A 23361-nucleotide genomic window follows, 5' to 3' on the forward strand; every position below is an offset into this window, starting at 1 on the left:
ACACTATCAATTATTTTTGGTAATCACCCACCCCACGAATTAGGGGGTCAAATCTTGAATTCCCTTGCTTTACATTATGTAATATTCAAAAAGTCTTAATACAAAAAGAAAAAAGAAAAAAAAAAGCAAACAAAAGAAAAGAAAAAGAGATTTTGTTGTTGTAGTGCCACTGATGTGGTTATGTCTTTGGTGCTCAAAGTTGGACGAGTGCCATGTAGAATCCATTAAATTTCAATTGTTCAAAACACCATTTGCACATATAACCACCACGTTAAGTGAAAATTTTTGATTTTTCTTTGAAATGAGCCGAATCATGTTTTGAGTCGTTAGGATTTAATAGAATCTACATGGTAGCAAGATTCATAACTACACCACGATTTTACTAGGCTGGTGTATTGATGGGATGGTGTGTGAAGTGCCTAGCAATGGTTGATGACATTATGTAGAATTCATTAAATCTAAGCCGTACAAAATAGATTATAGAAATAAACCGATTTTCTTGATACAAATAAAACTATTCTTTGTATTGCTGAGATTTAAAGAATTCATATGGCATTTATACAATGGTAGATTCAAACGTACCTTTTTCCACGTAAGCGAGGAAAACAAAATTGAATTCGAAGAAATTCCACTTTTCTCATATTCCTACGTGGAGGCGGGAAAGGAACAGGAGTATCGTGCGCGGTGCGCATGGAGCTCGTAATTTTAGTGGGAATCAACAACACCGTTTATTCGATTGAGCAGTAGCCTTCGGACAATTTGTAGTTCCTCTGCTTCTTTCGTCTTTTGCTGGTTCAGTAATCCTCGTCCGCCGAAGAAATCGAAGAAGAAAAGCTTATCCTTCAGAGAACAAGCATTTTTGAATACCATGCGCACTCGTTTCCGTTGCGTCAATTACTTCAAACGCCCTTCGATTGAAGGCCTTGATAACCTAGACTTTTTTCGTCTCCCAGTGCCTCATTTCTCGCCTTTGAACATCTGCGACAGCGAAGAAACTTGTTGTTTCGAAGCAACTTCGAGTGTTTCTCTAGAAATCGAGAGGCTTTCGGTAGAGAATGCTCTTTGTGTATTCTTCTCCGATGTTCTTCCTCGTACTATTGATGTTGATAATGGAGATATTTCGGTTGTTCGGACTCAAGGTGCTTACATTGATGAACGGAAGACATATTATAACCGGAGAAAATCCACAACCATAGCTACTGATGTTCAATTTCACGAGGTAAAATAGCTGTTCAACTCAAAGCATACCTGTATTGCAGTTACTTTCTTCTGGTGATCGCTCTTTCATTCGACCTCTTCGTTTTTCATTTTTTGTTGTTGTTGTTGTTGTTGTCCGTACATAATTATACTTTCGAAGAAAACAGAAGAGGAGACTGCTCTGTTTAGCTGTTCATTTCACTGCTTCAAAGTCTCTTCTCGACACTTGATAGCTGATATCCTTGTTAACATTCGCTGACCTTAAAATCTGAACTTCGACATTGACAGACATACGAAAATGATTTCCTAAGTTTAGCTCTTGTTTTGATTGGTTTTGCTTGTGTTTGCACGTTGCAATTTCTTTCAGCAAATTAAGTTTTTCGTCACTTTCAGGAAGAATCTGATTACGAATATGATAAAGAAGAGAGTCTGGTAAATTGTGGATCTGGGACTGTAGAGCTCAAAATTCTGAAGGTAGAACCAAATTTTTGTTTCTTCCGTTGTTCGAAGTTGATTTAGGATTCTCTTCAACAATTTCTGTTTCATGTTTGTTGCAGGTGGAAAATGAGTTTGCTGGTGAAGAGGAAAGTAACAGGTTTAAAGTAATCCAGCTTGAAACACCAGAACTGGATTGCTTATTGGTAAGGTGGTTGCTGTAGCGAATCTAACTTCAGTTTTTTTTTCGTATTCATGCATTCTTTGTTGAACTTCACCGGATTCTTTTGTTTGTGGGGTCGAATCCTTGCACAGGAGGAGCATGTGCGCTTTTCTCATAAAGAGGATAGACAGATCTTCTCCCAAATATCGGAGATTGAAAATTCTCTGGTAAGATTTAAACATTACTTATATTTTTGGGATAAGTATACGGTCGAGAATCATTTTGCTAGCTAATATTAATGGTTTTACTCATAATTAATTTTTTGTCTGCTTTGGAGGCAAGGGAGTTAGTTTTTAGTCATTAGTAGCATGATAATTGTGAGTGGAAGACAGGTTTTGGCTGAGTTTGGGGTTCTCATATTCTATTCGAACATTGGCAGACTTGTATATTCATAATTTATCTCTACTTGTATTAATAGTGTTGATATGAGGACATGGTGCTAGGGTCTGATAGGAGGACAACAACCTGGCACATGATGTAAAATTTGAAAGGCTGCCCATTTTTGCCTAATGCTTTGTATCTTCTTTCTCTTTGTGTGCCCTTTTAGATTTGTTGTAAGGTTTGGTGTGGACGTACTGTATATTCTTGAGCCTCTTTGTATTCCAACCCCCCCCCTTCTTTCCTTCGTTAATGAATTTTTTTTATTCATCCAGAAAAAATAAAAATAAAAATTGAAGGGCTTATAAGAAAAGCAAGTTTTAGTGGCAACATGAGGCAAGGACTGTTGTACGTAAAATGCAAAATTTTTTATGTTGAATTGTTCTTGTTACACTGAAGTCTACAATTGAAAGAGCTTAACTATGCTGGACAGTATAAGAATGAACCAGTAGTTGGTTTTTGTGTCTTGAGTTTCTCTCCATTCTCTTACTTCATTTTGAACTTTCTAAATTCAAGGAAATAAATATATACAGCAACATTATAAATCTGGAATGAATAGATAACATTTAGTCTTCCAAATTATTAGGGGAAGTTCATTAGGGAAGTCATAATGAGGGATTTTTTTTTTTGGCTAGAATAATGAGGGATTCCCATTACTCTATATGGACAAGAGGATGTTGATGACATACAGTATTAATGTGTTCTTTGAATTTGATATCCCCTCCGCTATCAGAATATTTGTTGTAGTGTTTCCTTTGAACCGCTAGTGGCATCATTTTTACATATGAGAAAACGCTGTTGGTTGAGGATAACAATCTGCTTGGTTGGTTGAATTGCAATCTGTACTCCACTGTGATCACAGTGGTTTCAAGTTGCAACAACCTGTTGGTACTTTTGACTTTTGAGTGCCATGAAATAAGGTATCTTAATCTAAGGCAATTTAATCTGCAAATTGACGTAGATTCTCTCCCTATTTTTATGTGTTTGATTGGAATTGCTTTGACCTTCAAGTGTCATTCTCCCTTCCTGTTGCAGGATATGGTTGACTTCAAATCTGGAACTGCAATTCATTTCCCTTGTGAGGTTACAGAATCAGTTTATTCAGTCGACAACATTCATTCTAAGGTTCCTTTGGAGCAAAGGAGTTCTTGTTTTGTGCAAGATGCTGGTTTTGCACTGGACTGTTGTAGCAAATTTCCTCTCTTGGAAGTCAATGAGATCAGGTTGGAGTATTACATGAGCCCATCAATGGGAGAACTTCATTTAATGCTTGAAAATATCGAAGACCAGAAATGCACACAGAATTTTGAACTAGTGGTTGACAGCAAGGACCTTTTAGGATCTATTGATGTCAATCTTTTAGAGTGTCTGTCAGGACCTTGTCCATTGGATCTGTGTCTTCCTGAATTGTCTTGTTTTGATTGGGCCTTAGATATGGATTTTTGTTCCATACAAGATGCTGTGGATATTAAAGGCGTTTCAGTGATGTGTCTACAGATGTCAGGTTATTTTTTCTCCGATGTAAGTGCAGTTCAGTTTCAGGAGGTTGAGATCCTTGATTTGGATACCTTTCAATTTTCTGAAGTCTTTTCCAATTCACAAATAGCTGATGGAGCTGGAATAGGTGACCAGACACTCAAAGATGACATAGATTCTGTTTGGAAATTTTATGAATCAGTTGTTAACAATGAACTAGCACTTTTGGATGACACATTCAAACCATTGCTGGTACCTGTGCTATCTGATGTGGAAGACATACAGCCGTTATCAGCGCTTGATGAAATTCTAGCTGTCATAGAACCACTTCCTCCATCTGCTTCTGATGGTATATATTTAGATTGGCATCTTTTGGAGGGAGAAGGATGGAACTTGGAGCAGATAGACACCTATAACACTGATGCTGAGTTGAATTTTTTTAATAGTGGAATGTTGGGAATTGATTTTGCTTTCGGAGAAGAAACTGCAGATGTGTCTAGTGTTTCAGAAAGCAAAGAAATATTGGTTGAAGTCACTGATGTAACCTTGGGGGTCAATGAGCCTCTTACTGAAGCTGCTCACAGTTGGTTGTCAAATGATAGCCAAAAGCTGGGAAAAGAAGAAGTTGCTTGCGAGACTAGCACTGATAAGGTTACGATGCTGTTTGAATCAATGTCACAGTCCAATGATCTTGATTTTTTCCTAAACCCCAAGAAGGCAGCTGCAAGGAGAATCAGTGATCCAGCAGTCCCTGATAAAACTGATGGCAAAGCCAAACTTCCTCTTCCTTCATCCAACAATCCAATGGCAATGTGTGCTTCAGCTGAACTGAAACCACAGCAGTGGGACATTGAAGTCCACCAAATCAGGCTGTCTGATCATATTCTAAGCCTTGTCAGCAACTTCGAAAAGATCTACTTAGCAACCTTGGAAAATGAAGTTGCTCTTAAAGAGCAAATATGGCCATCATTCCCTGTGGTGGATAATTTCAACTTGCTTAGCATTAAAAAACAAAATCTGGTGGATTTGATTAAGAGCATTAGTGCAAGACAAACAACACTGGTTTGTGAAGATGAAACAATTGTGGCACTTGTTACATTATATGCAATCAAACAGATGGCTTGTTACTTATGTTTTTATGGTATTCATACGGCTCACTTGTATGCAGACAACTTATTCAGAAGTAACAAATACTTGAGATGCAGATTAAGCTTACTTCAATCCTTGATTAATGATGCTCACCAGAAGGCTGATACAGAAATAACAGAATCACACGTGTCACTGTCTGTTATCCAGGGCATTTTGCAGAAGACAATTTCTCAAAGTGGTTCAAAAGTATTGATTGTGGCAGATCAACTATTTTGGGTGCCATTGAAGAGACTGTTGAATGTCATGGGGATATTATTTCATGAAGTACAGGATGTTCAAAAGCATGCTGATCAAACAGATCCCTGGAACAGTAACATATTCACCAAGATTATAATAAATTCCATGCTGCACTCAGATTGCTTATTAATATCCCACGAGTATGTCTTGCATCCTCTATGTAGATGTCATTATTCCGTGAAATTCATGGTTATGACCTGTTTATTTGTTCTAGCTGTTAGTTATACAGTAAGTAAGATATTGGTTGCATTATCTGCACAAATATTTCTGACCAGTATGCTTCTTTGGAACTGTAGAAAAGGCATACTTCCAAGGATGCAGTTGGTAGTTTTCAGCTGCATGTTCTATTGTTTATTAAATTTGAGGACTTGTTTCCAGTTCTTTATCTTTCATATAAAACATGTATCTTAGAAGTCGCTGGTGACTCTGGGACATGTTTGAATCTTGAACCATCATCTGCTTTGGAATGACAGGCTTATTGGATGCATCCTTTATTCAAGCTTGTCTTGTGCACAATGTTCACATGAAGAAAAAGACAGTGAATTTTGTACTTCTAAATGGATAATATAGTAGTAAAAATGGTACTGCAATTTATTAGTTTCAATCTACATTTCTTTGGGTTATGTCATTTTCCTACTCCATTCCTAGAAAACCTTTAAGGGTAGATAAAACCAAATCATGCCTTACAGATGGTCTTCAAAGATTTGTGAACCACAGCTTCTCTCAAAGGTTTACAAATCTTTCCCCTATAGACTTGGAAACTGTTCTGGACTCTTGTCAGATTAATGTTGTTCATAGATACAAAAAGATAGTTTCACACTAAATCATTCTGAGTTTTTGGAGATGAGACTGAAAATTCTTGAATTCACATTATGTTACACCCCAGATAAAATGTTGTATTGACCTCCCTTCAGGGTGGCTGGGAGTTCTATGGTGTCAAAGCTTGGTAGAAAGTTTCCAAGTTCATTTTCAGATAGGATTAAGAAATAGATGTAATCTTGACCACTCATCCACATCACCTTGCATAAAAAATAAAAATAATAATAGACTATAGAGATAATGTCTTTTTCAGAAAGTGCTGAGTTTGAGATAGTAAATGATGGGACTGGACTTTATACTCTGCTACTACATGTAGATACTAAAATTAAGAATGGCTAGGAAGGAGTTTAGCAGATGATTTACTTCCTGTAAATGGATATATAGACTGTATTTTTGCTTCAAAGCATCAAAGCTTCTATTATTAATTGATCACACAGAAATCATGAGCGAGATAGTTACTTTTTGCTCCGTTGGCTCGCAATCTTGAAGCAAGCTCTATAAGAGGACGGTCCCTATATTGATGTACAGACTGATGTGGCATCTTTTCTATTCCAAAAATCACCATCCGTGCTATGGAAGCGCTCTTCTGTGCCTTTGGAAAGAGCAAGATTTTTGTTGTCACTTTCACCCCCATCTCTTGGTCCTAAGACTGTTTCCCTAAATCTAAGGGAGGTCAAGGTTTTTGGAGAATTCTTGACCAAAATGGTGCCAGCCTATAAAAGACCATTTGGAAGATCTCCACCAAGCATGACTCCAGTTGGGTTTACTCCCACTTGTTGAGATTTGATTCCATTTGGACTCTATCCTCGCCCTCAAACCCGAGAAGGGTTTGAGGAAGCTTCTCCAGTTGAGACCCCTCTCTCTTTCAACCATTTCCACTCAGATTGTTGATGGTTCCTCCACCTTTTTTTGGCTCGACCCCTGTGGCATCACGCTAGCATCCTCTACAATCTCTTAGGCCCTCGCTAGGTCTATGTCATTTGCATCCTGAAGCTCACTTTGCTCTCCAAGTTCATTCCTGACAACTCTTGGGTTCCTCTTTCTCTCCTTCATCACCAAGTCTCAGTTAGATCTGGTCTAACCTCACCCTACACCCCTCCCCTATGATCACACCATTTGGCTCCTTCTGCACTTCCTCTACCAGGAACCATGCTTGCACCCCGTCCCTCTCAGTAGCCTACCCCCTGGTTTGGTTTAAAGGCTATATCCCTTGCCACACCCTCACCACTGGACAACTTGCAATCTTTGCCTTCCTACACAATCCATCCTTATTCATCACCACTTAATATCAACTCCAATTGCATTCTTTGCTGGAGTGGCCCCAGAGATGTCAACCACTTGTCTTCTTCCCTTCTTTATGGGGGAATTCACTGTCTCCATTTGGTCCTGCTCTAGACACTCCTTTGGGTTTCTCCTGGGATTGTTCTTAAGAGCTTTTTCTGGTTCAATTATTTGTGACTTGGATGGCAAATTGGTGTTTGTGCCATGATCTCATAGTTGTGGTGGAAGCAGAACCTTAGGAGATGGACTCCCAAACCCATATCCATGGACTTGATTTGGAAAGCCATTTGTTTTGATATCTTTGCTAGACTTCATCCTCTTCCCCATCCCCCAGTTGCGGACACCCAAGGAACAGGTTTATTGTTGTTACCTAGGGTTTAGGCTCTACCCTTCTACTGGCTAGTCAGTTGTAATTTTCCTCCTCCCCTCTCTTCCCTCTCTTGTATATTCTTTTCTCTCTCCTCTTTTGGGGGCTTTGGTAATAAATTTTTATTCGTTCCCTTCCCCCCCTCCAAAAAACAAAAAAGTTACACTCAGCGAAAACTAAGCTGCATTTCACCTTAAATTGGTCAAAATATGTGGAACTCTTGTTTCCATGATCTGCAGAACCATTAGTTTAAGTGGTCCCGTGCTGACTTAATTACACATCTCGCATGACCAATAATCTGGTCCTACCAACAGTAGGTGAACACAATTCCTTGTTGCTGTTCACAGTGTCTGTCGTTTCACTATATATTGGATAATTTACTTTCAAATTTAGATGCCTTACCTACTTTGTATGGGTACTCAGATCGATGGGCTTCTGGCTGTCGGATAGGAAAACTTGTCTTTATGCATATTTGGGGCTGTTACTGATCCATACTTTATTAGTTGTTTGGCATATTCTCATTATATTGCAGCCTTTTCTTTTTCCTTTTTTAGGGCATTGGGCTATATCTTTTTCAAAACCTAGATAAAGAAAAATTTTCAATATTGTGAATTGTGACTCCAGATACAATCTACATGTAGGTCATTGCTTTCAAATGTACATTTCAAGTTATGTTTGGTGCTTGTATGCAGGAATGTCTACGCGTCACTTCCATTCAACAAGTTCAACATTATTTTGGAATATGGAGGTCCACACAGTTCATCAAAAATATTTTCTTTTTCCCCAAAGTTACCTGGTGTGTGTCATCTTCACTTCCTGAAGGTGGAATTGGAGGAATTTAGTGCCCCCAAAGCTCTCTGTGAAGGTTTCTATTTATCCCATAATGATTTTGCAATGGTAATGTTCTTTCCTTATACAAGGCATAGTAGATGATGAACCATTTAACTTTCACAGAGTTTGCTTTCATTAAGTCCTATTGTTTTGCTCAGGACTTAAATATTTTAATTCATCCATGCATGGGAATTTCATTCTATGTGGTTGGGTAAATGGAATAGAGTCATTAATAAATGCGTATAACATTCTAGAGGGGAAGAAGGGAAAAGCAACTCTTGCAGAGATATCAATGACAGAAAGGGTAACTGCTAAACGGACTTCAAATTCTGTGAGCACTAGGATTACCATGTGAGGAAGAGATTGGGTAACTTGGGTGTTGGCTGGAGCAAGATTTATTCTTCAAACAGTTACCACAAGTTAGAATTTTCTGCTATTTCAGTTGTTCTCCAAACAGGATTAAGAAGCAGCCTCGATTGGGGATTTCCAACAAGGCAGCACACTTCTAAGATCTTCAATAAAGTCAGCTCAAAACCAGATTTTTGAACTAGGATGTAAAGGGGTATCTTGGATACTTCTAATGCTTGGATTTAAATGAAACTTTAGGGATGGATATGCAGGTCCTAAGGATGATATGGTGTGAAACTTGGCTTTGTTTAATAGCTGGTTTGAGAGTCCTAGACTTGGTAGGAGTTTGAATCCTAGTGGAGCTCCTATGGCAAATGGGTCTTGAGGGCTTGGATGGAGGTGTAACTTTGGGGGTAGGTAGACTCGATAGGGAGGAAGGTTTCCTCCAAGTTTGAATCTATCCAAATGGTCAGGTTGGCGTAGACCTGACCTTGAAATTTGAGTGTATTGACAATCCAAAAGTTCAAGAAAAACACAAGAAAATAGAGAGTAAAGGTGTGATATGAAAGGGTGATGGCGTGTATGCTTCCAGGTTCCTGGATGGGGACTTGGGGAGCTTTGTAGAGCTTTGCATTGAATGGAGATGGAGTTGTAGAAGGTTTTCCTTTCAGCCATAGCAAGAACCTAGGCTTGACTTCACTGTGCACCTTCATTGGTTTTCAATCTTGGACCTTCCGAATTGAACACAGTTGCAATAGCAGCACTCTCTACCTGAGAATAACTTTATTAATAATCTGAAATCATTCCCATTCTAAATGATGGGGGGCTGTTTATGGCCTCATATAAAGAAGTCCTATTGAAATTTGGAAACTGACTTCATCTAGGACAGCAGTTAACCTACTTCTAAGTAACTTTGACTTGGATGCTTAAAACTGAAATAAAACACAGGAAAAGACTAATTTACCCTTACAACTTAAAGTAGACAGTTTTTACATAATTAAAGCAATAATTAAACTATTTTAGTATTCAGCCAGGCACCTAACTTTTAGGCCCATAGAAACAGGCCCATGGCGACATAAACCGACTAAATAATGCCCAACTCCTATATCTATCAACCATAGGTTGCTTCAAAGGAAAATAGCCGCATTCATTGCTGGATCTGCATAGAATAACTGTTTAAAGGCTTCAGTTTTCATATGGCCAAAGGGTTTCCCACACCATTAATGTGGACGAACATCCCATACCACATGAATCATGGTAGGGAAATACTTTAATCAATAAAGGCCCATCGTCATAGAGAGAGGGACCATAAGTGCATGGCTCAAATGGTCAGACTATGAGAGATCATGTGAAAGCATCCCAACATCGCCTGTATGGGGATATTTTTTCCCTTTATGTGGTATTTTTTTATGCATGTATGTTGGGAGGGGGGACCCTAGGGGCCGGCAAGAGGAGGGTGGTTTTTTAGATCTACTTTGTCACATTTTATAGAAGCTAAATGTTATTAAAAAAATAATAAAATATTAAAAAAAAATCATGCTCTGAAAGTGTCTCCTTTGCCATACTTAATTTTTTAAATCTCTGCACTTGAATGAGAATTACAAATCCTGATTCGTCCTTTGTGATGGATCTCACAATTTGATTTACTTGTGTTATTTTTGACATTTAGCTGTTGCTCTCATAATTCGTCTAGAGTTTCTTTCTTTGCCTTTTCCTTTTATTTGTATTCATGGTAAGGTCCAAGGATCAATGGGACTCACTCAATATATAATTTACAGTGGAACATCAACCCCCTGTATCCATTTAATTTTCTTGATAAGTTTGAATTGACTTGGGACCAATCCATTATCTGAACCTGATCTCTTGATCCCTGTTTCACAAGCTGTTCATTTTCAGTTCCCAAGTAAATTTTTTAAATTGTTTAAAACCTATTCACTTTTTTATGCTCTAGGAAGAGATCCCATTTACTTTTCTTGATAAGATTGGATTGACTTGGGACCAGTCCATTATCTGAACCCAATCTCTTGATCCCTATTTCACAAGCTGTTCATTTTCAGTTTCCAAGTGGGTTTTTTTTTTTTATAATTAATTAATTTATTATTTTTTAAATAAAAAGAACTTGATTAAAAACTTTGGCCCTTTTTATGCTGTAGGAGGAGATCTCTCAATCAATCTCAACAATAAATGAGTGCATCAATGACCATAAGTTTGAAGAACAGCTTTACTTCGGACCCGTTAGTGAAGAATGTGTGGAATACTCAGATGCAGTTGATTATGTCAAAGATAGCAGCAAGTTTACATCAGTTCCTAGCATGACATCTGCAACGGAGTCCAAGCTTATAAATTCAGTCACATCTTATCCTGACATAGTCGTTATTGTGAACACACAAAATTTTTGTAAGGAAATGCTAATGTACCGGAGAAGCTCTTACCAAAGGATTCTTGCAATGGAGAAACAGGGGGTGCAAGTTGTGGAGCGTGAGATCAGTTTGCCTGTGGATCTGATCTTAAGTGCAGCAGTATGTCTTTTATTCTATGATTGCGATAACATTAAGAACAAAGCAAGAGTGACAGATGAAGCTTCCTCTCACCTCACTTTGTATGTTGAGCATATTGCCACACATATTTTGACATCACTGAGTTTTTCTTTCAGCAGTTGCATTTTGGTAATTTTCTTAACTGTTTACATGATGTTTCAACTACTTTACTATCTGGTCTAACTACTTCCAAAGATATACTTTGTGGACACAGCTATAAATGTTACTCTGCATACAGATAATGCTTTTATGGAACAGTAATCCCTTGATTGAAGGGAACACACACATAGTAACTATAAAAGATGAACTCTCCTATCATTAAATGTGTCTAGAATATGACTTGAATGAGCAGCAAAACAGGTTACAGAATAAATAGAAGAGAAATCATAATAATCTAACTTGAGTACACCTACATACAGGATGGTCATTGAATAGAAGTTGAAGAACAATGACACAAGTTTTTGTTCTTTTTTTTTTTTTGGGTGGGGGGGGGGGGTGCGCGTTAAATAATGGGTAATTATGGTTACTAGTTTCCTGTAAAGGATTCACTTGAGGCACAAACACTAGTGATGGACCTGGTTGTTCTAGTTCTAAATTTGTAATTATTGTTCATGAAATCGTGTTTTGTTTCTCTTTTTTTGGGTTTTTTTTTTTTTTTTGGGGGGGGGGGGGCGGAATAATAGCTAATTGAGGTTAGTAGTTCTGTAATTGTAAAGAACCATTTGAGGTGAGGCACAAACATTAGTGGTGGACCTCATTGTCCTAATTCTAAATTTTTAATTATTGTTCGTAAAATGTTCTTAACCATGTCACTTACTTGAGCTTCCTTCCATTACTGGAACTGTCTTAGATAATCTCTTGTGAATATGTAAAAAAGTCACTCCTTCAAACGAATGATGCATATTGTTGTCCAGAGATACTTGCAATTCCTTCCTATCAACAATGTTTCAGTATCCAACATGGCAACTTCAAAACTTGAAATGCAGGCACATCAACAACGACAATAAAAGCCTTATCCAAACTAATAGGACCAGCTACATGGATCCTGGCAATAGTGGGTACAAGGCCTAACCATGCATATTTTTTGCTCAAGGCATCTCCTAAGATTATCTTTGGTCTTCCCCTGCCACTTTAAGTTCCTTTAATCCGAATTAAAATTACTCCTCCATATGGGGGTATTTGAAGGCCTCTGTTGATGCAGGCACATCCATTTATGTAAATAATGATTATACTCTACCTGTGAGCAATCACTCTGGTCAGACTATAATTATCTTTCATATTTGGACTGCCAGCATTGAGGATGGTATTAGCATATGGCACTTGATCCCACCGTTCAATATAATGGATCTCACTGTTTTACACTGTGGGGCTTGCTGCAATGGGCAGCTGGATCAACTGTCATAACTTCTTGAGGTGCTAGTATTTTTATTCTCATTAATAACACTACTATAATGACATTTCTCTCATTGTTATTCTTCCTTGGATAAGATAAAAGGGACACAACATGAATGTACTTTGATATAATGACATCTCACTCTCATTGTTTACTGCAAGAAAATGAGACAAATGTGTCTATCCTTTTACATAGCTTTCTGGGTTGTTCCCTACAGTATTGAACTCCTAATTCCCTTTTTTGTACTCAAGTTATCTTCTTCTTTTTTGTGGGGTTATAAACTTTAGTTATCTTTGATGTGAATTTCCTGGTCTATTTACTTGTAATGTAACACTTGTGAGAATTTATGTTATTTATGAAATGAATTGGAATAGATGTTCTGTTCAGATATTCGAGGGGGAAAGCAGCTTTCTTGCTGACATAATGGATTCATCAGATGCACTTTATGCTGCTGCAAGTAGCCTGGGATTAGATTTACAACTCTTTTACTCATATTCAGCTGAGTTAACTGATGACATCATCATGAGCTGCATCATATATGCCGCTAAGTTAAATAAAGGCCTCTGCCCAAAAATGTTTGAATCTGAGACCCTTGCAGAGTCATTCCTTACCAGCTTTCCATCAATTAATCCTCTCTCAGCTCATGCAATTCTTACTTCTGGAGGCGTGCTTGTTGAGTTTCTTGAATGTTCACATGACCACAGAATCCAGGCTATTCAGAAATATCATGTTCCTGATGAAAGCCTTTCTCTGTTTAGTGCTCTGTGTAGATATGGAGAACGAGAGGATTCCAAGTCTGGAATGACGGAATGTTCCTCCTCTTCAGTATCTCCTGTTCCAGATTCGGGGAACAGTCGCTATAAAGCTGAGTGTGATAGGAAAAGGAGAAAATACATGACAGATGCTCAAACATCTCAGTTTCCTATGGAGGAGATGCTTTTTGGTGCACCACAACAATCTGCAGATGGCATCTTGAAGCCTTCTAGAGTGTCCCATCCATATCGTTCACAAGTCTCCATGCATCCTGAGAAATCTGAAAGTGTAAGGGGGCACAGTTTGTCTTCGTGTGACCAATGGTTTGATCAGAAAGAGGGTTTGAGCAATTCTGTCATGAATGATTTGTACAGGCAGGGCAATAATTTTGAAAATTTGCACGGTAAAGGAGAAGTTATAGACCTTGATAACAGGTCATTACTTGGGGAGGACTTCTCTGTCATGAACACCGCAAATTTTTCAACAAGAATGCAAGATATAGGGTGCAATCTTATGAGAAATTCTGGAAAATCATTATTTGACATGGAAGACCTTACCTGCTTGCCAGCATCCTTAGAAATCAGTTTTGCTTCAGATATCTGCAGTTCCCGAAATGATCCAAACCAGAAGTTAGAGGGAAACATTTGTGCACAGCTGGATATGGAATTGGACAAGGATACATCACCAATTACATGCCAAAGAGAATTCCTGAAAGCTAGAACAGAAAAGGGATCAACTGCAGATAGTGGGGGACTGTTATTTGCAGATAAAAATGAGACAGCACTCTCGAAAGCTTTTTATTCGTCACGACTGCAACAGAGATCACCATGGACAATGGAATTCCTTAACAGAATCAAGGAAAAAAGCAAGATGCACCGACAATCCCTTCCATCTGACACCACCATCTCTTGTTTTGGGTGTGCTGGGAATGTACAGAAAGTAGCGAAGAGAAGCCCATCTGTCCTTGATGGTTTCAGGTATCAAGGAGGTACCTACTCAAAGAAAATGATGAAACAGAAGCAGCAGAAGAGACCAGTGCAACCAAGTTCATCCAAGAACAGGAAGGCTTCAGCCTCCCTTCTTCCAATATGGACTCCTGCTGACAAGCGAGCAAGACAGGTTTGTCCAATGGAATTTCCATTTAAGCTTGTTAATACTTTTTGAAGCTTTTCATCCAAATCCCTCTACTTGGTCAACTGCAGATTCTTTCTTTTGTGAAGAACGGAAATGATACACAAAGAAAGCTGGTTTGGGCTGATGGCAATGTTCGTCCGAGGAAAAGGTTACGGAATGAACTATGAGATGACATGATGGTTTGCATGATTCGGTAAGCTCTTCAAGCACTACCCCCTTGCACCCACTCCCCGGTAAAATTGCATTGCAGGCAATTTTATTGAATTGTAGTTATGCATGTTATAAAATTAAAGTCAATTACCTTTATCTTCAATCTGTATTAGATTATGCTCTGTAGCTTCAGCCATGATTTCTGGCATGCAGCTCCATTTTTGTCAACTCAACTCACTAGAAGTTTGGTTCTTGCAGTTATGCTTCAACACATCAGTAATCCTTGTTATAACTGATATGATTTAGACATACCTATAGGATGCATCTTGAATCTGTGCTAGTGAGGCTCCGCCAAGTGTTGAAGATTTCAAATAGAAACTACAATTAGAAGGAATTTAAGTATGTAGACCTGAGAAAACTCAGCCAAAAATATATCCAAAAGAAGATGCAGACTCACAGCACAGAACGCTGACATGTATTCATAGGTTTCCTCAGTTATTAAAAGTTAACAGGAAGAAAATTCAGAATTCTTTACTTGGTTAGTGAATCTTATTGATATGCTGTTACTAGAAAAGGTGATTAGCAATTTCTAATCTTTAGTTCGTGTGGATCTAAATTAGTCTTTGAAGTACCTCCGCATCTATTTTCTCGTCCTAATGAAAGAATATTCTCATGATGAAGTAATATGTTGATGTAAATACATATTTCATCATTTCATGAAAAACTCAAATGGCATTTCAGAAACTGGACCTGCCACTAGAGCACATTTAGCGAACCTAGAAATCTGTTTCATAGTTCTGTACTTCATGCACATGGGAACATGGACAGAGCCGTTGTGAAGAAAGAATACATACATACATACATACATACATACACACATAAATATGTCTATGTACGTATATATGTATGTATGAATATATTGGTGGGAATGCATGTTCTCCCCCCCCCCCCCCCATCAAAAAAAAAAAAAAAAAAAAAAAAAGCCCTTGGATTACATAGTTTAGCTTTGGATGTTTCACTTTGAACTGCAGCTCCTTCACCAATACAAAGTATCTGGTTCACTGAATGCTAACTTATTCCTTTAGCATTCCTAAGGTTGCGTAGAGTCATTACAAGCTGTTGCCTTTCGCCCTCTACCTCAGCAAACTTGAGACTTATCTCTGAGTATCTTTCTTGCATGTCATCCAGTTCCTCTACCATAGATTCGTTTCTCTCCTTCAGCAGTGCCATTTCACTTAACAACTGAGCAGGGTTCTTTTGATCACTACTTTGGGTAGCAGCAGCTTCCAGTCCTTTATCTGAGGAAACTCCACTCTCACTGTCAAGACAAAAAGGAATAGCCATTAATTGTCATAAGAATTTCTTAAGAAGCATGTTCTCAACTAGATTGTTTCACAAAAGTAAAATCAGTGGAACTTGAAGTTTCCATTGGTAACTGGTTACCTAGTGATGGCTTTATCAATGCTACTTCGATCAGACATGTACGCATTATTGCACATCTTAGAATCCAGCAACTTTGTTCCTCTTTCAGATTTGCTAGCATTTGCGTTTGTCTTCTTGGCATCTTTGGCTTCCTGTATTTTATGGTGAAATGCCAATCAGGATGAATAAAATGTAGTAGTGTTAGTAAACTCTAGATATTAGTGATCAGACACAAATAAGATCTTGGACAATTCCTTAAGCCAAAACCAACTGATTGGATCTGATAAGTGATAACTGCTTATTTGTCAACTGTCAGGAGGATTTCATGTCTAAAACTTCACTATCTTTTTTCTTGGAAAAGTAACTAGTTGACTGCCAATGTTGTGCCATTAATCTTAAGATTAACAGGTTGATTAGGCATTTGAAAGATTGCTATATGCATGGTACGACTTTGGCATTTCAGAAAGGTTCCTTAAACTATTCATTTTTTTTAGGTTGTCAAACAGAAAATGCCTAGGATAAATATCTGTGTAATATTCTCAAAGTAGACACTAGTAGCAAAAGCACATCAATGATGCAACATCATAATGTTCTTACCTTTTGGAATTGTCCTTCACAAAAACTTGTACTGTTCTGGCTGAGCTCTTCCATCCTGTTTTCGAATTCATCAATTTTGTAACTCAGTTCTTTCTCCCTCCCTAGAAATGAATGAGATAAGTTTTCGAGTACAGTTTCTTTTAGCTTTATCTGTCCCTGTGAGACATACTAGCACTGTTTAGTTCTCTTAATCATGCTTTTTTTTTCTTTCTCTAAAGCTATATCAGTAATAAATATAACAACCTTTTCTATGCAGAGAATGATGGTGAATAAAAAATCAGTAATGACAATGGACATTCTTAGCCTGCTCTTTTTTGTTTTTGGGTTGGGGAGGGGGTGTTGGTGTGGAATTGTGGTTAATCTCCCGTCTTTGTAATTTACTAGATATTTATGCAGTCTTACAACTTGACCATCCTTTATGTATTATGATGTATAAATTGATGCTATTCTTCTTCAACAATTTGAGCTTTTAGATGAAATATGAAATAGTAGAAAATATGGTATCAGAGCCAGGAAGTCAATTGTTCAACTCCTAAGAAGTGCATAAGGAAATATTTCCAACATTCTGATCCCTCAGTCACTCAGTGTCACATGAGCTCCATGTGCAGGGACCATGGGATCTTGGCCCGCACATGCAGGGGAAGTGTTGATGTATACATTGACACTGCCCTTCCTTAACAATTCAAGCTTTTAGGTGAAATGCTAGCTAACTTATTAGCAATTATATCGAATACACTTCATATGGAGTGGGTGTATTTACTCACCTGCAATTTGATTTTCTCACGCAAACTAGCAACCTCCTTAAAGCCACGGGAGACAGGAGAGGATTTATTGTTCCTTGAAATTGTCTTGGGCCCATCTGATGGCAGAACTTGCCCACTGTTTTCTTTGAGCTTCTTTTCAATAGTTGTAATGGCATCCTCTTTCTTCCTGAGGTCAGCCCTTAAATGAAAAATCTGTTTTGTAAGGTTTTCTTTCTCTAACTCATCCTCAAACAAGGAATGTTTCAATTCATTGCACTGAGCTCTAAGAGTGTCCACTTTTGATTGTAGAATTCCAACCATTTTCTCTTTTTCATCCTTCAAACACTTGATGCTATTCAGCTCGTCCAGTGATTTTTCTGCTTCCTTTGTCAATGAAGCTATTCTTAACTCCAGTTTATCTCTTTTCACATTTCCTTTTTGTACTAATGTCTCTGCTTCATTGAGTGATGCCTTCAGTTGTTCCATCTCAGCTCTCAATTCTTCTTGATGCTCTGCCTGTTTTCTAACTCTATTGAGCTCTTGTACGAGCTTCTCTGTCTCAGCTCTAAGATTTTTGATTTCCCTTGTAAAAGCATCAGATCTTTCTTTCTCATACTTCTTTTGATATTCAAGTTTTGTGGATGTATCTGCTAGTTGCAAACACATGTGCTCTGCTTTTTCTATTTCCAGATCCATTTGTTTTGAAAGTTCTTTCAGTTTTGCTTCGTATTCATCTTTAATTAAAGCTAGCTCTTCATTAGCTTTCTCAAGCATTTCTTCCAGATGGCCTTTCTGGAGTCGCAGGTCACCATTTTCTTTGATTGCTTTCACTGCCAGCTTCTCATTTGCATCAAATGTTGATGCCATTTGTGTGGATAGCCGTCTAAATTCCTCCTGAAGCCGCTCTGCTGTGTTGGCATTATTCCATCTTGTCTTTTTTAAGGTCTCCTCTGCTTGAATGGCCCTTTGCTCCTGCTCAACTTTAGCTTGTATGACAGCTGCCAGATCAGCCTCAAATCCCTGTGCCTGCTTCACAAGCTCTTCCTCCAGTCTCTTGATGTGGGATTTCAGTTCATCTATAGAAGCCAGAGAATTTGAATATTCTTGTGCTTGCTTGTTGAGATCTATCTCCAAATTTTCAACTTGGGCTTCAAGTTCACTTATAGTGGCCTGAGAGGCTGAGCAATCATATTGCGCATTCAGCTGTTCTTGCAGTTGACTTCTTTCTAGCTTTGAAGAGATTGCATGATTTTCTTGTTTAAGAATCTCATAGTCCAGGGCTAGCTGCTCTGTTTGCATCTCTAGCTCATCTCTATCTCTTCTGTAGACCTCTATTTCATTATACAGGTCTCCAATTTTTTTCTCAAGCAAATATACTTCCTTGGCATCATTGGGCTCATTGATTAGTATATCCAGTGCCTGCCCTCTGGCTAGTATCTCTAGTGCCTGTTCTTCTTCATCTTCTTCAGTGTCATTTCTGGAGATTGCTTGCAACTCTTCAGCTTTCTCACTTGCTGCAATCTTGTTAGAAAGAATGGAAATTTCCTTGTTTTTCTGTTCCAACATCTCATCTAGGTCTTGCACAGCAAGAAGCAACTCAGAGTTAGACTCTTGTGTCTTTTGTAGTTGCAAGTGAAGATTGTCATTCAGGTCTTTTTCATAATTCAGCTCTTGTCTGATCTCTTTGAGGAGAGCCTTTGGGTCTTCATTCTCAAACTGCAATCTGGTTGAAGGTTTTGCTGCATCAAAACGCCTCTGTGAGGACTTGAGTTGTTCACATTCTCTTTTAAGTTCATCCCTCTCCCCTTTAAGGCGAACAATTTCCCTCGAGAGATCTTCTCCCCTTCTGCTCTCCTTCACAATCTGCTTTCTGAGTGTCTGCAATTCCAACTCTGAAACTTCCACCTGCCTTGCCAAAACTATAAGTTCACCTTTGAGAGTTTCAATGGAGATATCTGAGACCTGTGATGGTCTTTCTTTCAGAATGGTATCTTCAGAACTTGTGGATCCATCTAAACTCCAATCTGGGGCAGAACTCTCTGACCAATCTGTATTTGAACTCTGATGCTTTTGGTGGTTAGCCATGATAGCATTCAATATTGGTTTCTGAAGCTCAGAACTGTGGCTGGGAGATGACAAGACATTAGTAGAATCCTGATGGGTGTTATTGTTCTTCAATCCTAGCTCTCGTGGGGTAATTTGTCCAGAGCTGCTCTCCGAACCTGACACTAATGTAGCATCAGAGCCCAACAGTGCTCTTAGATCTCCTTTGGATTCTGTGTTTTGAAATGTGGTTTTATCAGAAGACACATCCTGTGGACAATTCAGAAAGAATATTGACATACTTCAGATAACACAATCATAAAATGCAAATTTCTTTGTTGTAATTCAAGCCACTTGGTTTTAATTTGTACGAGTAAAGTTTCTTCAATTACATGGGCAGATTTTCTGGCAACATCTGCAGCCAAAAGCCAATATTTGCAACATCTTGATTGTTGGCCACCAACAATGCAATAGAGCCTGGAATGGGATGCAATGCAGAGGCCTATCTCAGGTTTGATTTGTAATCTCTCCTCTGGATGATTGTTTAAAAGGGACTTAATATTGGTTTTCAGGTTAGGTCTTTCTCTACCTTGATGACTATGCAATTAGATTCTCTGTACATTTTTGTTAAGTATTTTTAATAAAAGTCACCTGTTTACCTAAAAAAAATACATGTAGGTCATCCTAGAAAGGAGCTATGCAAAAACATTTAAGAAATTCATTTGCAGTGAAAAATGAGATGGGACCTTACCTCAGTTGAATTTTGTATGGCTTCCTCTGTATCAGAATTGATGAACTTACTTCTTAAGCTCCTATCTTGGGATTTAGTTGCCACATCTCCATTTTCTCTAACCTCTCTGCAGTAGCACCCCGAAGCAAAAGATGATTGATCGCATTGTAATCCAAATCACAAAGATGTCAAAACTAAGTAATAAACTCTTTTATATTCACCTCTGATCACCATCTCCTTGCAATCTTTGAATTGTAACCTGTCTCAACAATCATAGTTACATAATTAGGAAATCTATGTAGCTAGCTAAAGTTATATGAAAATAATGCATTATAATTTCATCTGTTTCATTGGTGAAAAACTATCAAATTATTATTATTATTATTTTTTCCCTTAAAATTCTTTTGGCAAAAGTTGAGAATACAAAACTAAAAAAGAGAGCAAGAGAAAGAGCTAACATGTAGAACTGCTCCAGTGCCACAAGTTTTAAGGGGCAGGGATACGAATGAGGGTTTGGTTGCTTCAGCGTAATCTGCAAAATCAAGCAAGACTTCACCCAGAAGACCAGATTTTGATGACCCCTGTGAGAGAATGAATGGTTTTTTTAGAAACCGACAATAATAATTAAAGAGAGAATGGGAATGAAGCTGAAAAGGGTCTTACATTCGAAACAAGGAACTGATAAGTTTTCTCGTTAAGTTTTCCTGATTTAGGGTCTTGGACAAATTTGATAGTCTCATAGATTGGATTTTCCCATCTACAGGTTCCATCCTTAACCACCATCTTGTCCAATCTTACTGTCGGTTTCCCAACGTCCACTGGTACCAGAGATACCATCAGAGTCTCCCATCCAAACTGAGGCACCTGTAAGATTTTAAGTAAACCAAACAAGATTATCAGAACCCCAGAAGTCCTTGAAGTCGAAATTATCACTCAAATCCTCTGCTTCATCAATTCTGGGTTCATAGAATATTCCTGTGTGTCCACCAGTGGAACATTGGAATTCTATCTTCTTCAGTTCCAGAATGTGGAAACTGAAGAAGACCCATCCATCTTGATAAAAACAAATAAAGAGTTAACCTATTACTATTCCAAAAACCATACCTGAGTTGCCTGAAACTGCAATTTAAATGTAGCTTTGATCTTTTGTTTCTCACTCTTCCATCTCGGTGACCTGAACATCTTCGCTCAGGGCCTCAGTTAGACATTTCCCTGTCAAGTTCTGAACCAGAATATAATCTGGTTGGATGGATGTTAATTCACAGGTTTCCTAATTCAAATGCTGGACAATTATCATCGTTCTGGAAGATATTTAATGCATTGGCAGTCCAAATAGATGGAAGGTGGTTGGTTTCTCTTTAAATGCGAAACCCAAAAGAAGAAGAAGAAGAAGGAGAAGATACTTAGAAAAACATAAAACTGAAACTACAAGCTAGTCTCTGTTCAATATCATTCTGTTAATGGAGAGAACTGGTGTACAGAGTTTAGTTGGAACACAAGTGAGTTGATAAATTGACGATCGCCATTGCAGGTATAGAGACTTCAAAGAGGACTCATGAAGTTCGAGACTTCGAGTATTGGATTTGCAGATACGGATGGAGCAAGAAGGTGAACTGCAGAGTAGTAACAGAGCATTCAATCAGATCTGAGAGGCTCGTGTTCTTTTCTGTTTGTGACAGTCAAGCTTGCCTTTCACGGTAGCTACTCCAACTCTGACCGTTGTTAAAATAGAAAATTATTAAAAATAGAAATTTCTCTAAAATAATTTTAGCGAATTTAGAACGAGATTAAGACAAATTGTGTATAATGTCCTCGTTTCTGCAGCAGCTTGTTTGCGTAGCGGGGACACAACTCTTACCTAAACCTTAATTTAGGACAATTTTTTTTAAGAGGAATAACACCTGTCTAGAGTTATAAATGCCCTTAAATGATTTACCCTAAATCAAAACTAGGCAATGCTCCTTGGATAACGGTCAGATGGGTGTGCTCACTCCTCACTGGTCATCATATATATGAAAATAAATTATTAATAAAAGCTTTATAAAATATTTAAAATGCTTTATTCACAAGTACCCAAAAAAAAAAAAATTGCTTCACTCAATCATAGTTTTGGTTTAATTTATAAGTAATTCATGAAATTTCTTTAATTGGAAAACTTCCCAATGATGGGTTAGTAAAGCGGTTAAAGGCCGAATCCGGATCATCTCCCCATGGCTTCCTGACCACAAAAACTAGTGGGTCCCACTGGTGAAAAAGTTTTTTTTTGTTTGTTTTTTCTAAAAATTGTTTTTCACCGTGGGCCCCACAGGTTTTTGTGGTCAGGAAGCGTCGGGGTCGCAGATCCAGACTCTTAAAGGCCCAATCTCTCTAGGGGAGATCTTGGGTTTACACCCATTCGGCGGCATTAATTATATAAAAAGCTCCCTTTGAGATGTAATCGTGGTGCGTGTAAATTGGCCCGGATTAATAGACCCGCCCTCCCACGGGGAGGTCTTGAGTTCGTATCCACGGCGTGTATATTAATAATTTAGTACCCACCCCATAATAACAAGTTACCTTTCCCAAAACAAATAAAAAAAATCTTCACTATGATTAATATTAAATTCCATAATACATACTCTACTAAATAAACTTAAGTAAACAATAGCAGTCTGGTAATTAAAATATTAAACTTAATACTACATCTTAGAACATGTTTTTACTACTATAGTCTAAATTGGTTAAAAAAATAATAAACACTATTCTTATAGATATTCTTTTGCATTAAAACTGGATCTTAATTAGATGATGAAAATCAAATAAAATGGAATGCAAAACCATTTTGATTCTAGATGATCTTTTATTTGGTAGGATTTGAATTCACAGTTTCAGAATGTAAATTTGACTAAAAAAACTAGATTATACATCAGGTCACTATTATTACAGTTTTTTTTTTTTTTTGGATCTGAGGTTCATTTGGGGTAACTTACGCGCACCTTGACTACATCCTCAAGGAAGTTTTTATATAATTAATATAGGCGAGGCTTCGCCCCTGGCCCCAAGGGGATTCAAACTCAAATGTTACATAGTTCTCCAAAAGGAAAACCCAAAGAAAGTTTTTCTAATGAAACCGTAACCT

General features: G+C 37.9%; 2 protein-coding genes across 3 annotated transcripts; one reads left to right on the forward strand and one right to left on the reverse strand.

Moving 5' to 3' along the window:
• Positions 1 to 750: 750 nt before the first annotated feature.
• LOC149030051 (protein SHORTAGE IN CHIASMATA 1-like) lies at positions 751 to 20169 on the forward strand. The gene is made up of 10 exons (XM_089142374.1): positions 751 to 1219; positions 1591 to 1671; positions 1755 to 1838; positions 1948 to 2022; positions 3269 to 5235; positions 8255 to 8459; positions 10895 to 11407; positions 13059 to 14543; positions 14627 to 14751; positions 19914 to 20169. Exons 1-9 carry the CDS (start codon positions 869 to 871, stop codon positions 14723 to 14725), a joined length of 4860 nt encoding a protein of 1619 aa, XP_088998500.1. The 5' UTR covers positions 751 to 868; the 3' UTR covers positions 14726 to 14751; positions 19914 to 20169.
• Positions 15689 to 21972, reverse strand: LOC149030052 (uncharacterized). 2 transcript variants are annotated; one of them, XM_089142375.1, is made up of 9 exons: positions 21348 to 21971; positions 20907 to 21107; positions 20702 to 20824; positions 20465 to 20502; positions 20265 to 20370; positions 17492 to 19783; positions 16728 to 16883; positions 16152 to 16282; positions 15689 to 16026 (listed from the first exon to the last, which is right to left on the reverse strand). In XM_089142375.1, exons 1-9 carry the CDS (start codon positions 21423 to 21425, stop codon positions 15777 to 15779), a joined length of 3375 nt encoding a protein of 1124 aa, XP_088998501.1. In that variant the 5' UTR covers positions 21426 to 21971; the 3' UTR covers positions 15689 to 15776. The 2 variants fall into 2 exon arrangements, with proteins under 2 accessions (XP_088998501.1, XP_088998503.1); XM_089142377.1 differs by lacking the exon at positions 16728 to 16883 and having other exon boundaries at positions 21348 to 21972.
• Positions 21973 to 23361: the final 1389 nt, after the last annotated feature.

The sequence above is a fragment of the Hakea prostrata genome, chromosome 1, assembly GCF_041222555.1.
Source record: "Hakea prostrata isolate BN-2017 chromosome 1, UWA_Hpros_2, whole genome shotgun sequence".
NCBI lineage: Eukaryota > Viridiplantae > Streptophyta > Magnoliopsida > Proteales > Proteaceae > Hakea > Hakea prostrata.

Excerpts from the sequence above, each read along its gene's own strand:
- LOC149030051 (XM_089142374.1), top strand. The coding sequence starts at position 869 with ATGCGCACTCGTTTCCGTTGCGTCAATTACTTCAAACGCCCTTCGATT. Across the intron at positions 11,408-13,058 it reads CTTTCAGCAGTTGCATTTTG|ATATTCGAGGGGGAAAGCAG; the intron begins GTAATTTTCTTA and ends TGTTCTGTTCAG. Across the intron at positions 14,544-14,626 it reads CTGACAAGCGAGCAAGACAG|ATTCTTTCTTTTGTGAAGAA; the intron begins GTTTGTCCAATG and ends GGTCAACTGCAG.
- LOC149030052 (XM_089142375.1), bottom strand. The coding sequence starts at position 21,425 with ATGTTCAGGTCACCGAGATGGAAGAGTGAGAAACAAAAGATCAAAGCT. Across the intron at positions 21,108-21,347 it reads TGCAGTTTCAGGCAACTCAG|GTGCCTCAGTTTGGATGGGA; the intron begins GTATGGTTTTTG and ends AAAATCTTACAG. Across the intron at positions 16,283-16,727 it reads GTGAAGGACAATTCCAAAAG|GAAGCCAAAGATGCCAAGAA; the intron begins GTAAGAACATTA and ends CATAAAATACAG.